General features: G+C 50.2%; 1 protein-coding gene across 1 annotated transcript in view; it reads left to right on the top strand.

Moving 5' to 3' along the window:
* RUNX3 (runt-related transcription factor 3) overlaps window positions 1-15,326 on the top strand; it is a 59,011-nt gene that overhangs the window by 39,476 nt on the left and 4,209 nt on the right. Inside the window, exon 4 of the mRNA XM_010576348.1 lies at window positions 6,430-6,594. Coding sequence (XP_010574650.1) covers window positions 6,430-6,594 — 165 coding nt within the window. The remainder of the gene's footprint in view (window positions 1-6,429; window positions 6,595-15,326) is intronic.

Raw genomic sequence — 15,326 nt, 5'->3', positions numbered from 1 at the left:
TGAAAATCTGATCTCAGACGTGACTGAGGCAATACCAGCTGGATGTACTTGAGATCTGTCTGCTTCCTCCCAAGCACCCAGCTTTGAAATCTTTGAATCAGGGGTTTTGCCTAATTCCATGAGAACTGGATCACAGCCCATAAATGAATTTTGCCTTCCTGGAAATGGGAGCAACTGCAGAGAACTCAGTGAGGCTGGTGGTTTTTGCACCCTGCTATGAAAGCTGCTGCATTTCCCGCAGATGTGCACTGATCTGCTAATTTTGTGATACACGAGGTGAAATTTTCACATCTGCAAATCAAAACTTTTAAAACCCGCCTAATTCACTCTGCAGTCTCAGAGTCAGATTTTCAGAGGTCTTTCAGGATGGAAAGATGCAGCAGGAAAGCACTTGTGGGGATTTTCAGCAAGGCATGAGTGGGCTAAATGCTTAAACCTGATGAATTTTACCCAGTCTGTTGCCGCCAGCTTTCCCTGTGCTGTGAAGTGCTTTATATATCTTTGCAAATCCAGAAAGACTCAGTCTCCCTGCTGAAACCCTGGGAATGGGGAGCCTCTGTCCTTTAGGGATTTGTGCCGAAGTTGCATGGAAATTTGGGTGTGATGTTCCTTCTGATTTGAACGCGGGCTGTGGCTCTTGCATCCCAGGAGCTTTTGGAAATGCTACCCAAGATTTCTGTTTAAATATCTGAATTAATGCCCTGCTTTGTTTTCCTTCCAGAGGGCTTAGGTTTGGGGTCTCCCAGTGTAATTAAAGGCCACCACAGGATCTGTCAGAAGCTGCCCCACTTGCAAGGCCTCCCATTGCAGGGTGGGCAGGGAGCGAGGGAGAGGCAAAGTCAAGGGACTAACCCGTAAGTGAGAAGAGATTAGGGCTTGCAAAGCCAGCTAATCAATACCAGGCTGCCTAGAACGAACATCTCTCCCGCTGCTGGAGCTTCAGACAGTAAAAAACCTACTGTAAATGCAACATATCTCTGTGCTTCCTGCCAGCTGGCCGGGAGCCAGCCTATTTCCTTCAAAAAGAGGGATATTTATTTTCATCCTTTTAGAGGCAGCCAATTCATCTCAGACCACCACCAGCTAAAAAAGCTTTATAAATTAGCAGCCTTTTTTTAAATTCTCTCCCCCACCCCCTTAAATATTATTTTCCTTTCGTTGTTCAAGTCGGTGTAAATCCTCTGCCAGGACATGCGAGCCGAGGCGCATTGCGACACACTCCCCTTTCTCTCCAAGCTGGAGAAAGACAGTAGCGGTAGTGTCTCACGAAAGCCAGAGGAAACCAAAGCAAAGCCTTGCCGTGACTGATTCTCTTTCCAAATGGCGTAAGCAGGCCAACTTCAAACATGTGAATAATGAGTTATCTGTGCTTGACTTTGTTCGGCAGCAGAAGAGACGGTTCCTTCTAACATTTTCCTCCTGTTCCCTCCTGTGAACTTCTGGGCTTCAGCTTTTAGAAGTGGGCTGAAGTAGCATTGGCACTTGCCGGCCGCTGCTGCTCACCGGAGCTCGGTGAAGATCTCCATCATCCTCCGTGGAGACGTCATGTTTGAGTCCCTTCCAGCTGCTGGCACTGTGGGCAGCCCGGTTCCTGTCTCCACGCTGTCCTCCCCTCCCTCCTTCACTGGCCATGGGGCTCCACCAAATTCTTCTTGGCCGGGAATTTCCCATGGCAAGTCTCGAGCTGGAGGTGGGTTTCCAGGGAAAATCTGAGGGATGTTCATGTCTTGTGTTATAGGTGTGCAAAGATGAAACCGCCCCAACATCTGCTGTAAGGGACAGGCCTGCTGTTCCCATAACACAGGCGTTTCACATGTGGCTTGTTTCTGGAGCACATGCTGGGACTTGATAGTCTAGCCGAGACTCAGACTGGGAAAAAATTCAACCCTCTGTAGAGGATTGGCGTGTCTCTCTGAAGTACCTATTTTGAGGGCTACAAGAGTGATTTGAAAGGTGTTTTGCGCATTGAGCCGGAGTTTTATCCGCTGCTGATTGCTTTCTTGTGGTCCATTCTCACGGACGTGTAGAGACTAAGCCACTGGGCTGTGTGCAGCATGGCTGCATGGGCTGCTCCTGGTGAGCTCCTTCTCGGCTAAGCTGTAGAGCTTGGCTGTTAGTATTTGAGCAGAGCCTTGGGTGGAGGATGGTGGGAGCTTGCCGGTGGGATGCTTGGAGCCTTGCTTTGAAGGTGGACAAGTGGGGGCATCTGTGGCCGCTGATGGCTCGGCTCGAGCTGCTGCCCCAGCCCATGCTACCGTCTCCTGGTTCTTGTCTCCTCCTTACTGGAGCTAAGGAAATGATCTGCAAATGTGTGTGTTAATGAACATCCCCCCCCCGAGCTGAAACGCTCCACGTTTCCTTCGCTCCAGCTTGCCGCCAGCGTTTCGCAGCAAGACGCCTGGAGAGGGCCAAGCCACTTCCCACCATCTGCTCTCCCATCCTTTGGTAGCACGGGGCTACAGTGGGGGACGGGGACAAACGTGACACCCAAATCCGAACCCGCTGAGGTTGGAGAGCAGGCTGTGCAGCTCCTTGTCTCTCCCAGCTGTAACCCCATCTACATCTAAGCACAGATAAATCAGGGGACTGGGACACCCAGGCACCCCAAAGAGTGTTTTTTTAAATCAAATCTGCCGGCTCTGAGATTTGGTATCACTCAAGCCATGAAGTTCCTGGATCCCCTTTCTACCTTTGATCAACTTTATATTCTGCATCTCAGTAATCTGGGGAAATAAGCTGCTTTTGGTGAACACCCCCCGCCACTGCCTGGAAACCCCATGCCGGTCCCAGCTTCGGAAGCCACACCAGGTTGCACACTCCTAGAAGGAAGAGCAGGGTCTGTTTGGTCTTTGAAATGTTTTAATGCAGAAAGCATGTCTTTAAATCATAGCTTTGATGGCCTGAGCTCCAGTGCCGGCACACACTGTTTCGCTGTCTGCATTCCAAGGAAACACCCAAAACTTCCAGTATGCTTCTTATTACTGGCCTAAAGTGTCAAATTCACATCGGCTCTTCCAGCTGGGAAGTGTTCAATGGGATCGTTTGTTTGATATGCTGATACAGATCTTGTTATTGCATCAAGGATCGTAGGTGATCTGTCAATGTTTACATCATGTCATGTTCAATATCGGAGTTAACTGATTCGGAAACCCGATCCAGCATTAAAATCCTTGCGCTGTTGACAAGAAGTGCCTAAGGTCAGTAGCTGCCATCATTTTATAGTACTAAGGACTGTCATTTCCATAAATATTGACCTGCAAGCCAGCGCTAGCACAGCCGGAAATGCAGTGCAAAATCTCCAACCCAACAGCAGGTTTCGTGCCCCAAAATTCACAGGTCCGGGTGATTAAGACTTCTCAGACAGATTTCTTGGGATGAGGTCTGAAGCTGTTTGAAGTTGATTGAAAATCCGCCCACTGGCTTCGGGAGGCTTTGAGTCAGTCCTTGGGTTAAGCTAGAAACCACCTCCGTCTTCTCTAAGGTATGAGCTATTGTTCACTTGACGGCATTGGTTTCCTCTCCGTGACAGCTGTGGGTAGATGGGGAAGGGCTTTTAATGAAGCCAACCGCTGCAGAAATTAAAAAGCTCAGGTTGTTCTGATGAAAGAAACCCATTAATAGCGATTCTCTCTTGCGTGACAAAGTCTGACGTCCCTAGCTCTAAGTGACAGGCAGCAGGAAGTCCTGGGGAGACAGCCTGTACCGAAGAGGGTTGCCAGTCCAAGGTGGTGGTTTTTAACTCATTCTCTGCCTTGTTTCATAGGGTTTAGAGCTGCCAGGTCCCACCGGTGGATATGGGGTGGGATACAAACCGGAGAGGGTCTAGAAGAGCCGGGAAGGGTCTTGATCCCACCGCGGCTCTCCTCTGGGCTTTCACTCCTAAATGAGCCCCTGTGTTTGCCTTGACTTATATTTGCATAAAATTTTCTACTTTCTTTTTATCAGGATAGTTTTAGGGTTTTGGGGGTTTTGCTGGTAATTGCTGGGTCTCCCCACAAACCAGCCCCTTTTAGAGGATGTAAGTACAGCACTGCTATTTACTTGAGGCTTAAAAACCTCACGGGGCTGCGCCCGCGTTCAGACAGGATGGGGACTGGAGCAACCACAGTGCAGCATGATGCAGCCACATGAAGCCCTCAGTTAAGTCGTACGGCTAAATAATCTTTAAAAACATTACCAACATAGAGATCACTTGATTTATTTTTCAGGATTTTCTCCATCACATGCCAGATACTACCACAGGATAGGGTTTCAGCTGAGATAGAAGCAGAGAATTTGATTTCCATTAAATTTCCGTGGAACTTGGTCTTTGAAGTCCTTTTGGCTTCTCTGCTAAGCTCTGCCTGAGAAAACTGGTTAAAGGAAAAACATAAACCTATTTTTCTTCTTCTGTGCTCAAATGTATATTGCAATAATAGAATGTGGACCAAAACAAGACACCTCACTGCACACGCTTTCCCCCTTGGGGAAAGCACAAATACCATGTGACAGATGCTGCTCACGTCTCCAAAGGCCCTCAGATAACACAGAGATGCCGGAGGTCTAGGGACGCACAGAGATTAGAAGAAATCGTTTATGGTGTTGATCTGAGGTTTCCTTGGTTTACTTCACACAGCAGGGAAGATACATTTTCAAAATACCGCTGGGTTTTGCTTTCTGCTGGGAGTTCATCCTTACCGAGTTTTGCTCTCTGGTGTCAGCATGTTTTCCTTTGGTTTGGACTTTACACACCCAGGAGCCTGCGGATTAGAGCGTTTGGGGGGGATGGTGGGGCTCACCTGGATGTGGAGCTCCCAGGGGAGGGTCAAAGCCCCTCAAAAACTGTGGCTGGGGGCAGTTTGCTGTTAGGATACCCATGGAGCACCGCCGTGGCAGGGAACTTCACTGGGAGCATGAGATCCCCTCCAGAGTCGATGTTCTCCCCTCCCGTCCGAGCCGTCCGGCGTCTCCGCAGACAGCCTGGCAAGTGCAGCCTGAGCTCGACGAGGCAAGCAAATGCGAGATCAGAAGATATCAGACATCAGATTTAAAGAGGGGGAAGTCTGGGGACTTTCTGTGACTTTGCTATAAATTGACACTGAGCTCACGCCACGCAGATGTGAGGGGGGAAGGGAGGGGGGTGCGAGCAAGAGGTGCCTGCGTTTTTCGCCTTTTAAATGCGTCACTTTTCTTCTTAAAAGCCACTGAGAACTGAGCTTGACTTGGTAGATGTTGGGCCGTAGGGCTGGATCTGATAAGGCCCGGCTCTCAGAAGAGCTGCAGAAGGGTTTCTTCCCAGCTTCTCTCCTATCGCCCCGGCGTGCCTGCACACCTCCAGTGCCCCCAAGCTCTGCTCTCGATTATGCCAGGATAAGGCGTTCGCCACCTTGGGAAGGTCCTTTCATGGCAGGTGCAAAGAGCTGGGGGGGGTTGCACGGCCGTCTGGCTGCGGCAGGTAAAGAGCAAGGAGAATCCAAGGTCTGAACCTGGCACTGATGTAAAACTGAAGCAGCTCCGGCTTCTTTGGAGTCCCTCCAGCTTTGTGCGGGTGTAACTGAGACTGGAATCCGGCCCAGAGAGAGTGAAGCCGTTCGGCGATGATTAATATAGTAAAATGCGAAAGTTATGTATCAAGTGTATTTCATGCGCCTCTTGCCTCAGGACAATTAACATAAATTTAATAATTATTGCCCTGTGCCAGCAGCTGCTACCTAAGGAGCTGGGAGTGCTTTACAAACGCTCATTAGTTGCTGCCCTGCCTGGGGGAGGTAGGTGAATAGTCTCCCCATTTTACGGGTAGGAAAAGAGGAACAGAAAGAAGCAAAGTGAGATGGCCAAGGTGTGGTACCAGGGCGGGCTGCTCCCATCTCTCCTCCTGCACCTTCTCCAGCCCTGCTTGGCTCTGACCCCGTTGGGTGGGCAGAGCTGGGTCAGGGGCTGGAGTAAGACAAGAGTTTGTTCTCTATGCGCTGAGAAAATGCTGTAGAAAATACGTAAAATTCGACATTTCCTTTGCTGGTTCCCCAATCGCCACCTTGCCAGGAGATGGAGTTTCTCCAGCCTTGCACGTATCTCCCCTCCTTGTTCGGAGGGATTGAGGGCTGGTGTAGGCTGGTTGCTTGGGCACGGCACAGGGCATTCTCACCCCAGCACTGGCATCCTGCTCCTTGATCGGATGCTGACTTGCCGGACGATCTGGGGCCTCCCGTGTGGGTCAGTCTGTGTCCCTTCTTTGTCGCGCTTTGTCTGTCTGAACTGCGAGGTCTTCCCGCGTGTGCGTGCTGTGCAAAGCCCCCCGGGGAGCCGATCCCTGCTGGGGCTGCCACACATTACCCCCATGCGAATAATAGCAAACCGCGAAGGTGGAGGCTGCGCTGACTTTGTGTGTAACCAGGGTGCTCTAGCCAAAGGGTAACTGATTAGATATCAGACTCTCTTATCATGTTCCAGGGCACAGACAAAAGCTAGAAGACCAAGCCAAACCCTTCACCGACCGCTATGGGGAGCTGGAACGGCTGCGCCAGTCCATGAGAGTCACCCCAACAACACCCAACCCCCGCGGATCCCTCAGCACCCCAAGCCACTTTGGGTCCCAGGCTCAAACTCCAATACAAGGTAACTGGCTGGGTGCCCCAGCCTGGCATCGCACCCCGAACCCTTGTGCTCCTGACACAGCCGGGCAGGGAGCGGAGCTGTCCCAGCCGAGCAAGCTTCCCTCCGGATGGTATTTTAGGGCTGGAGTCCGGCTCTCCCCTGGGTAAGGAGAGACAAGCCAAGGAGGGGGTTGGTTGGGTTTCTTGACCATGGAAGCCTTTTTGCTCCCATTAAATAAGTAGACAGCTGCTGAATCATAAACCCAGGTGCTTTCGCTCTGTGCACCATTAGATACAGGGTCTTAGGAAAAACTGCGCAGTTTCAGCGGGAACGTGAGGGAGATCAGAGCAACGTACTTTGAATCCAGTAGCTTCTTTGACATGAAGGCACCCGCATAGATGGTTAAGCATCAACTAGAAAGGGTGTATTATACTTTACATGCTAATCCAAATGGTTTCTTATCTTGTTGCATTGTGTTTATGCCAAGTCTGGTGATCCATCACCCAGCTCCAGCATAATTCCCCACACGTATGCACACCTGCATGGGCGCACGCGTGCGCACACACACACACACACACAGAGGCTTTGCTCTTCCCATATTTGCCATCAGCATAGCTGAGCCCTCGGGCGTTCCCCATGAATCTGCGTCGTAGCTTGTTGCCAGGAAAGAGGTAGGAATTGCCACCAGAGTTACCCGAGAGAGGTCAGTCTGCTAATTCCCATGCACCTGAATTTCAGCCCCAAACTAAGCGGTGCATTTGAAAATATCCAGCTGCCTTGCTGCTCCCCACTTTCTGCACCTCTCAGCACAGCCAGATGCCACCAGGATGTGTTAAGAGAGACCGTTCTCCCGTCCGCACGTGAGACGTGCTCCTTTTCCTTGCATTTTTAATCTCGGTGGTGTTTTCCTTCGAAAATCAGCAGAAATGCTAATGGGGATTTAAGGGATAGTATTTAAGCTGTCTGCATTTTTAGTTTTGGTGAAAAGTGGCCCTTCTTGGAAGGTTTCATATGAAAAGGTCCAAAAGCTTTTGTGTTGCATTTTCAGAAGTGACGCAGATGTTTGAAAACCTCAGTGTCATTGGCAAAGAGGGTGTCTCAGGCGCAAAAACATGTTTGAAAACGTTACCCGAACTGTAAAATCTGCCCCGCTCCTCCCAACCCAAAATTACAGTGAAAATTTAATTTATTTCTCATTGAAATGCAAATCTTTATGCTTGGAATTTTCATTGATATTAGCATGGTTTATGAGAAGAACCTGGGCATTTTGTGTAGGACTATCATTTGATTTTTGTTTTAAAAAGCAAGAGGGAGAGAGAGAAAGAGTTTTATAGGCTCCTTCCATTGGCTACATAATAAAGAGAGAGATTCTTGGGAGAAGAAAAAAAGATGCGTATTTTAAATTAGCACAGTCCCCTGTAGTGCCAGAAACCCAAAGAGCCTTGTTTGGAGCAAAGAATCAGGTGATGACACAAATTCAACAAGAAAAAAATGAAACTGGCCACAAGCTACCGTCCATGCCAAATTCCCAAATGTCAAGTGACAGCAGGAGTGGAGACACACAAAATTAGCCATCTAAAATCATTCCTGCGGAGTGAATCCAAAGTACCAGGAATGCTGCAAAAGGCAGTTCGTGCACGCTCTGCTCTTGGCTCCCTCGTTCCCAAGTTGGAGGAACTGTCTTAAAATTACTGTGGGTTCTTACCAGTGTAACTGGCAGCAGAATCAGCTCAGTAATTTTAATCTCAGCCCTGTCCTTTTGACACAATGCTGACTATAACCAATCATAATAATAAAAAAAAAAAAAAAAAAAAACTTTTTTTCTCATACACACATGGCTTATTCACAAAGATCATAATTTTTACCCAAGCAAGTGGAGCCTAGCCCATGCCAAGAATAACACAGGAGTTAACAGGCCTGTAATTCTCACGACTTGGCAAGTTCTTAGGTAACACACACGAGAAGCCGATTAGCAAAAAGCATAATGAGATATCGGTTAGGAGGGACGAACGGGGCAAACTGGAGTTCATCTGGCCCCTGCTATCCTTTACCTGGGTGCTTCGCAACCTTAATTTTTTTAGCATCCTTGTACTCCTGTGCAGGCATTACAAAGGGGCCAGCGAGAGGCAGGTTTTTCCCTCCACGATCACCTACGCCCGGCAGCCCTCCGCTCTTGTGCCGGCGGTGGTTGGCCTCTCTGTTCTGCTGACTGAGCAGTTTGCACGAACGCTTCCTAATCCGCTTCTGGCAAAACCAGGCTGGGGAGCTGAGATGCTCAGAAACAGCCTCAGCCACCGAGGGGGGTTCAGGCACCTCAAATCCCTGAACACAGCACCTGGGGTTTGTGCTTTGAAGCAGACAGGCACGTAGGAGACAGCATTTATCTTTGGAAGGAACTGCGGTCCTTTGGAGATGTGTTTGCTCTGGCCCAGTCCAATCTTTCCTCCCCGGGAGCAAAGGCTGTGGCCACAGCAGAGATCACGGCAAGGACGCTGGTGTAAATGGGAGAAGAATCTGGCCTTCAGCCATTTGCAGAAGACTTTCAGTAAAGCAGCCCCTGGAGGTTATAAATAGCCCCCATGTAAAATGATCATCCTGAGGTTAAATGGTCTCAAACCAAAAACCTCCCGGTAAGAGAAAACCGATCATTTCTGAAGGGCATGCCAGGAAATATGGGAGGAGAGCGTGCTCAGCACCATGGCCGAGCGGGTCAGATCCTGCTCTCACACTGGTTTCCCACTGCCCAGTGTCAGTGTATTTCAGTGGCTTCAGTCTTGCCTTACCTCATGCAGATGGGCAGACGATCAATCCCTTCCCATGCCTGTCTGCAAACGGGACGGACATTTGCAACCCTCCACACACCAGATTTCATTCCCACTTACGCTGCTTTGGGGGGAAAATAGCATCATTCTGGGTTCACCCCAGTGTAGCTGTGATGAGAATCTGGCCTGGTAGCCAGGCAGGTAGGACAGGCAGACCCTCATCTTGTATCAGCCAGCGCTGCTTCCCTGGCTTCAGCAGAGCAGAGCTGTTTGCCTCTGTTGAGGATTTGGCCCAATACTTCTCCAGTGAGGTCTGGAAAATCTGAGGTTTTGAAATCCCAGCTCTCCCATCTCTGCAGCGAGACACCAAGCTGTCATTAGGGTGGCTTGAAATGGTTCCTTATTACGGGGCACGCAAAGCCAGAGCCTTGCATGCTTGCTTCATTTTGAGTTTTGTCCTCTAGCTTAAAAAAATCAAGTAGCTCTCAAAAGTGAAGCAAGATGTTAAAGGAACTTGCTTCTGCCCGCCTTCGGCCGCTTCTCAGGGCCCCCTCACTCTGGGGAAGTGGGATGGTGACAGATACACGTCCTCCTGGGGAGAACCGGGATGGTCCTAGCAGCCCCCAATTCTCTGCACGATGCTTTGCCCTTGCCCATGTTTCAGCAGTGGTTCATGCTGAACCATTTTATTCCCATTGCAACAGAGGAGGACCGCCCACGCAGCCGGCTCCTGTGTTCTAGCTTTGTGGTGGAAACATCTTCAACCACTCAAAAGCAATTGTGTGCATTGTCCGGCAACATGTAGGGGCCTTGTGTACACGAGGACAATTGCAAAGTGATTTTAAATTTGATCTACTCAGTAACAGAGCAAGCTGTTTTGATTAATGCACTTAACATCCCCTTGCACGCTCTTCATATTGCTCCAGCGAAACCAAATTCCCTTGACTTCACAGGCAGAACAGTAAATGCTGGATCCTTTTGCAAACTCCATCCTGCCTCTCCTACCCTTAGTATCTGCTGAACGGTTTGGGAGACATTGTCTTTGCTGGTGAAGAGCTTTCAGATCTCCTGATCTGGAAACTGCTCAGCTTTAACCAGCTTGATTTCCAATCCATTACTTAAAGCCAGTGCACGGTTTTTGATGTAGGCCAGTCATCAGCAGAATGCTTCACCGTATGCATTTAAAGTAAAATCTTTCTCTCTCTCTCTTTTTCTCTTTAAATATACATTTTTTAAGTATTACATTACTTTTAAGAAGCCTTTTGGCATAGGCAGCGAGTGCCCTATTGTTTCCGAAATGCAACGTGGCTGCTCTGAGGTTAAGTCCTGAATTATGGGCCCAGCAAATACACTGAATTGCTGCTTCCTAATCCCTGTCCAGATCGACTTATGGTTTCTTTAAAATATCCGTTTCTTAATGGATAAAAACATTCTACCATGGGCAGAGACTAAATTGTTTCCAAAGGAAGCTAGGCAAGCATTAGTGGGAAGAAAACATATTGTGGGATTCAGCTTCAGCCTCAAAGGAAGGAACACGCTTAAGATGGGTTTCCTGCCTGCTTTCAGGCTCTGCAGGCTTCTGTGCCTATCTTTAAACTGCTTCTCTGCTCCTCTCAATTACATTTGCCAGCTGTGCAGTGGATGTCCCTTAAATGAATCTGGCATGTAACCGTCAAAGACGAACCACAGGCCAGTGCTGGGCAGAAGCATCCCCCAAGAGAGAGTCCAAGCACCCGCGACCGCCGCTTTTGCCGCTGACGTGCAGCCACCTCCTTCTCCCAGCCACAGCTCGGGGTGCTGAAGTGCTGCAGTTCCTATAAAACACCAGCCAGGCGAAACAGCAGACGAGCTTGCAACGAGCCCGTCTGAATTCGCCTCAGGCTCCAGGGATGCCATCCTGCCTTGGACATGGGATTTTCGAATGCGCTGGCATCCGCGCTGCCAGATTCAGAGTGCCGGTGGGGAGCCTCCAGCCCAGGGGTCCCGCTGCAGGAGGGCACTGCCCGCATTGCCGGGCTGTTTGGCTGCGGTGCAGCCCAGGAGCAGCAGAGCAGGGCTGGAGCCCTATCTCCTATCACCCCTATCAGCCAGCCGCTCCGCAGTGGGTTTCCCATGGCAGACTTGGCCTGGTCCAAACCTGCTCGGCAGGCAAGGTGGTCTAGCTGCAGGCTGGGTTGTAAATTCAGCAACTTCCTTTTATGTAGTCAGGGCTTGTTAATTTTTTTTAATACCCTTTGAATACAGGTAAAGAGCAAAGCACAGGCAGGCCAGAGGGAGTGCCTGCAATCAAGGGAGCGTTTCCCGTTCAGCCCACCCACCAGCTCCAATTAGCACCGTTAGCTTATTCATTAGTTTTGTGGGATGGAGTGGCGGGGATTGAGCCTGATGCGGTATGTGCCGGGCAGGGGGATGCGGGCAGAGGAGGGCTCTGGGGATGGCGAGAGGAAGAGAGAGGCTGTCGCGGGAGAGGAAGCTGCGAGAGCCTGGCTTGTTTAGTCTAGCAAAAGGCAGGCTGGGAGCGGAGCTGATTGCTCTGTATAAATACGTCCAGGGGGTAAACATCAGGGAGGGAGAGGAGCTAATGTAAGCTATGAAGGACAGAGCTGGCACAGGAGATGGGGCTGAACTGGCACTGAATAAATCCAGACTGGATGTTAGAAGCAGGGTCCTCCCCAGAAGGGCAGGACGGGTCCAACAAATGGCTGGGAGTATCCCAATGGACCTTGAAGAGTTTCCAGAGGAGGTTGTGGTGCGGTGCATGATTCACTGAGCTGGGAATAGCTGGGAATTTCCCTGCCTCACTGCCCTGCCCGCCTGTATAGACCAGGAGGCTGTTGCCCAGCATATGTGGGGTCTGACTGAAAGTGCTGGGAGAGGACCTAGGAGAGCAGAGTTAAGGTTTGCAGCGCTCACCAGCGTTAAGCTGGGGGGCTGAGTGTGTGTCTGCACGGCAGCACACGGTGTTTGAAGAGAATTAGAAAACTGAGCAGCAAACATGCTCGGCAATCTTGAGGTGGTGCCTGGCGATGCTGTGATAAGCGACATGTGTGGTGTTGTGTTTTGGTTTGGTTTTTTTTTTTTTTTTCAAACTCTGCAGAGGAAGTACTTGCACCCAGTTTGTAAGCTGGTTATATCAGATACAGAACAATTGCTCTAAGGGCGTGTAACAGCGGATGCTGATCACACCCTCATTTTTTTTCAACACCTCCCCTCCTCCCCCAAAATAAATTTTGCTCTATTTTTCATGGGGTGGGAGGAAGGGGCCGTTTTCTTTTTTAGTTGGCTCTGACTTGGAAACAAATGAACTTGTTAACATATGTGACAGAGGCGTGAGAGCGTGCCTGCATGCGTGGGTGGGGAGGAGAGCGGCGCCTTCTCTAGAGATGAGCTGGGTCTTCAGAGATCAAATGCATCTCGTGCACCTTCCCGTACAGAGCAAATTCTCTCCATCTTTGGCCACCTGCCTCTCCGTGCTTCCAGATGGAGCCGTTATGATCAAGGGAAGGAAGCAGAGAGGAAAAGAGATCAGAAAAATGCTGAAAGACAACTTGGAGGTCCAAGCATCACAGAAACTAGTAGAGAAAAAATAGCCAAAGGTATATACAGAGGGAGAATTTCTGTCCCCGCTCCATCTCACACATGCATGTGTATTATATACATAAGCATAAAGTATCATTAGTGTTTACATTGTCGTCAGTCATCATGGTATAAGACAGGAAAGGAGGGAGTTTTTTTCCCCCTGGGCTATATTTTTCATGACAATTTTGCAAGGCACGTATATGCATATAAATAAACTGGTGATATATGGCCAGGCTGAAGATATTTATATATTCCATACACTTGGAGAGTGCCACACTATCAAGTTCCCTTTAGATTTCCTTTATTCTCTCTGTGTGTACTGCACACTATAAGTATTTGTGTGTGTTGTGTAATATACACACATGCCTAGGTTTATTGCTGACTTTTTATTCAATAAGCCACTGCATCTTCCCTGCATCTCTAAAATGTGGACCAGCGGTGATATCTTGGGTGCTGTGGAATTGCTCACATTCCATATGTCACTGCCCGGCCCCAGGTGATCTGATAATCTCCTACTGCTGTACATCGAGCCCCAGTGCTGTGCTCTGCACACATGCCCTGGGTGAGCTTGTTGTTTAGTTGTCCCTCAAAGCTCTTTCCACGCTGTAGCACTGAAGAGGTCCTGAAGTTGCTTTTGCTGCCCTTTCCTCTCTCCAGGCAGAACAGAGATTTTCCTGGGTCTAGAAGCAGTGGAATCCCCCATCGCTTCGCTGGGATGGAGCCACCTCAGTGCCGTTAGTCCCTAAAAACCTCTTGCAGGGTCCATTGCCTTGGCTCCGCGAAGGCTTCTAGGGAACTCAGAGCAGATCCACCAGTTCTGACCCAGCAAGGGCGCAGGGACCAGTTTCACCCCATCCAAGGCAGCTCCCAAACCCGGCACCGTCTTAAGGGAGGCGGCTGAACACACCCAGAGAAACCTCTGTGGTCGGCAGCCTCACGAACCAGCCTCCCCACCTCCATGCTCACGACCAGCCCTCGCTGCCCTGCCCAGCTTCGCCGTGAACCAGCCGAGGTTTAGCTCCCATCGCCGCGCAGGCCCTCAGAGGCGGCTCTTTGCATTTATCTCCTTGCCGTCCACCCAAGAAAAGACCCGTATTGTCTCTGAGGCAAAAAAAGAAAGCTGCTGTGTCACTTGACCGCGGTTGTTTTATCTGGAAAGGGGCTGAGCGGCTTTGAAAGCCTGTTTCTATCCAGCTCCACGTGCGGGGGGACTTGGGGGTCCTCAAAAGGTGCAAATTGCAGCTGCACAATTAAATAACGGGGTGTGTCCCGGCCTCCATGGTCCCCTGGGCAGCACAGCCCTAACGAGGAGACAGTGGCATTACTAATCAGGGCTTTGACCTTTACATGGCTTTTATTTAATACACATTCCACGCTTCCCCAAACTCCCATCCAAAACATTGACATTTCCGCTGATAGATTGGGTCAGATTTTGGAGTAGTTGGGGGACTCAATTCACTCTTACAATGGTTAAATTCTTACAGCTAAATGGGCTTATTCAGTTAGTGCAGCAGCTGGTGTGATTTCGAGAAGAAAATAAACATTTCCTTCAAATATTTTGATTGGCAACTGGACAACTGAAATACTCAAGCTCAGATTGCCAGGGTCCAAAAAAGCAAATGGGGGCTGGACGGCGAGTAAGGGAGGCAAACCGTAGTAAATCCTCCGAGGCAGCGCAACCACGCAGATGTGTGTGTGAGATGCGCTGGGCTCTGCCTGCGCTGGAGAAGGGGACAGAGAGACGTGATTTTTTTTTAAAGCCCGTCACCGGCTGTGATTTCGAAGGGAGCGCGGGGCCCGAGGGTACAGCTTCACCCGCTCCTATTTCCCTGGCATTTGCTTAGCACATTGCTTGCTCCAGGTTGCTGTTTGACGGCTGGCTGAGCGTGACGGAGGGTTGCTTTGCTGCTGAGTTAGGTGGTTATGGAGGGTATTAAAGGTGATGTTTTATTTGGACCTTGCTGAGGCTGTTTCAGAGGAGATCTCCTCGGATGCAGGGCAGGAGGGCTGATGCCTCTGGCCGGGGCTGCAAGCATGGGGCTGGGTGGCTTGTGGATCCATGAGGTGGAGGGGTAGCCCTGAGGCAAAGGAGCCGAGATGGAGGGGCAGCCGTGAGGTGAAGAAGATGGGATGGAAGGGAAGCCCTGAGGAGAGAGGGCCAAGATGGAGGGGTAGCCCTGAGGCAGGGGAGCCGAGATGGAGGGGCAGCTGTGAGGTGAAGAAGACGGGATGGAAGGGAAGCCCTGAGAGGGCCAAGATGGAGGGGCTGCCCTGAACCGAGGGCGCTGAGATGGAGGGGCAGTCCTGAGGTGAAGAAGACAGGATGGAAGGGAAGCCCTGAGGAGAGAGGGCCAAGATGGAGGGGTAGCCCTGAGGCAGGGGAGCCGAGATGGGGGGGGAGCGGTGGGGGGG

Source organism: Haliaeetus leucocephalus, unplaced genomic scaffold, assembly GCF_000737465.1.
Source record: "Haliaeetus leucocephalus isolate CR32 unplaced genomic scaffold, Haliaeetus_leucocephalus-4.0 Scaffold517, whole genome shotgun sequence".
In the NCBI taxonomy this organism is placed as follows: Eukaryota; Metazoa; Chordata; class Aves; order Accipitriformes; family Accipitridae; genus Haliaeetus; species Haliaeetus leucocephalus.
Note: the sequence above shows the minus strand (reverse complement) of the source record. Positions and strands in the feature narration are given on the sequence as shown.